This window comes from Malurus melanocephalus, unplaced genomic scaffold, assembly GCF_030028575.1.
Source record: "Malurus melanocephalus ecotype Western Australia unplaced genomic scaffold, MMel_1.1 scaffold_857, whole genome shotgun sequence".
NCBI classification, from domain to species: Eukaryota; Metazoa; Chordata; class Aves; order Passeriformes; family Maluridae; genus Malurus; species Malurus melanocephalus.
The window spans coordinates 165,893-168,418 of record NW_026624089.1 but is presented as its reverse complement, the minus strand read 5'-3'; the positions used below and the strand labels follow the sequence as shown (position 1 = coordinate 168,418).

General features: G+C 42.8%; 1 protein-coding gene across 1 annotated transcript in view; it reads right to left on the bottom strand.

Moving 5' to 3' along the window:
• Positions 1–1,651: 1,651 nt before the first annotated feature.
• Positions 1,652–2,526, bottom strand: part of PRKG1 (protein kinase cGMP-dependent 1) — a gene marked incomplete at its 3' end in the record, with an annotated part of 32,709 nt that continues 31,834 nt past the window's right edge. Inside the window, exon 2 of the mRNA XM_057385708.1 lies at positions 1,652–1,818. Within this exon, the coding sequence (XP_057241691.1) occupies positions 1,652–1,818 (167 nt within the window). The remainder of the gene's footprint in view (positions 1,819–2,526) is intronic.

Sequence of the window (2,526 nt, the reverse complement as noted above, 5' to 3'; positions counted from 1 at the left end):
TGTGGTTAAAGTCACTCCAGAACTCACACAAAAAGCTGACTGAAGTTAGTGAARGCAAAGAAGCTCCAAATTCAGTGTTCTGCTTGCTGAGAAATTTCAGCTCCTGACTCAAAGCTCTGGTTTCTCTCACTAGCAGCTCAAAGGGCAAGAGCCCAAGTGAAGAAAAAAAAAAGGAACATTAATGGCAGGCAGACAGGATTTATTTGATTTTTGAGAAAACACCTCAGCAAATCTCCAAATGGGTCTCCCCAGTAGAGTTTGGTAAAGAGCAGAGTTTTTATTTGGGTTTATGGTGTCAATAATGGAGGACACACAGAATAATGAACCCAAATGAGCTCTCCTMCCCACAACCCACCCCATCTGATAATGTCCTCTCCCATTTCCATGACTTCAGCATCCCTCATTGCATTAGGTCTAAACATAGACTAGGAGCTCGTCCTAATTGGGTTTGCARAGCATTATGCAGATTTAGGGAGCAATCAAAATCATCTGAAATCAAGTTACAGGGCCAAGGGAAGAGCCAAGTCATGCCCTCACACACATAGGGCTGCCAGGAGAGTACAGAAAAGTTGAAATCCCCCAAAGACACAGAATTTCTCTTTGATGCACATTTGTTGCATGCTCATCACCACATGGCCATCTGACAAATAATAACCATAAATATAATGAAATCTCCATAAATAGAAATAATTATCATAAATATAATAAAATCTCAATAAATATAACTAAATCTATCAGCAACAAAGGGTTATCTGTGCTCAATACCCCAAGTTGTGGTGGAAACGGTTCTGCCCTAAATCCCCCCTAAAAATCCTCTCCAGAGAATGGGAAGAAGCTGAGCAGGAGATCAGTACACCCTGATTTCAATGTTCTGTTCTTATGGGACTTTTTGAAGGCACAGCACTGAACACAACATCCCAGAAACAGCCAGGCAGTAAAAACCCCACGAGCAAACCTCTGGAGAGGGGGAATTTGGGAAGCAAGCACAGAACTGCATAGTGCAAATCCTCYCCATTCCCACTGCAAAGAAAATACSATTCAAGGATTATTCTGAASAAGTTTTTTATCACCAACAGAASGGATTCTACATCTCATCAAAGCAGTCTCTGTGTTCAGAGGACTGAAAACCCCAAATCTTTCCASGCAATGCTGGAGGTGGAAACACAGAATTTACTTTGACACCCCTCCTTGACAGAAAAACCATTTTAATGCGCAAAATTTAAAACTGTGAAATGCCAGAGGAATGAAACCTGGGCCTYGAGAAAGGACTTACCCTTAAAAGGACAGAAGCTCCAAGTTGTTTTGGGAAAGCAGTGAAGAGCATTTGAAGCTATACAGCATGAGGAATTTGGCAGGAAAGCTTGTTTAAGGGATGGCTTWCTGCCTTGCAAAGGTTTTTGTTGAAAAGAACAATTTCAGATATAAAGATATAGATGGACAAGTGAAAAACCTCCTCTCCCCTTGGGTGTTACCTGGCCAAAATGTCTGTGAGCCCACCAGACAGTTGTGGGGAGGAGCCAGAAGAATTGGACAAACACGGTTTTTCAGCAACCATATTGAGAAAACCTCTCTTAGAAACCATTTTTTCATGAAAATTTTTGTCTTTAAGTGTTGAAAAAATAGGAATAAATCAGATCTCTTCCAAGCCTACCTTCCATGACATAGACCAGGGAACCCACATCTCCCTCCTTGATGATGCAGCTGTCCTTGCCATACTCCACGGGGTACATACAATCCACAATCTCCTGGATCTGCGACAATTCCAGGTTCTTCATGAAGTCATTGTCAAGGATCGCTTCCTTTATTAGCTCCTTGGACCTGGGGCACAAATAAATTTTTTAAAAATCAGTATTTTCCCCTAAAAATGTGCAGACACACAAAGAAAAATATTACAGATGTGAAATCGCAATTATTTCTCGTAAATACGTTCAAGCATGGAAATAAAAAGATTCCATGGGGTTGCAAAATTCTCTTTTAGCTACACGTTTCACATTTACAATAACAGGGCTACTTGGAATATCTTCCTTACACAAACTGAAAGGAAGCACAAACAAGAAGGCAAAGGATTTATTACTTGGTTTATTATATTTTCTATTAGTTACACAAACTGGAGCACACCAGAGTGTGACACTGAGCCAATTCCCTSGGTATTTATGTTACAATCACTACAGGATTTGGGAAAAGGTTCCTAAAACCACTGGTGCAGGTGGACARATGAGAATGCTCCACCTCGAGCCAGTCCAAAACAAAACCCCCAGAACCCTCCAGGCTGGAGAGAGCTCCTCAGCCCCTCATCCCTCCTGTTCCAGCTCCACTCCTGGGGCTGAGCCGCTCACAGCCACAGGTCCCTGCAGAGCTGAAGCAGTCACAAGGGGATGGGATGAAATGGGGTTTGCCAAGGAAAACACTGGAATGGGWCCTGTCTTCTGGAAAAAGACCCAAACTGGGCTCTCGGGAGATCCAAAGCAGCCAAACCCTGGAGATGGCATGGTCCTGGTGCAGGGTCAGAGGCAGCTCAGGGTCACA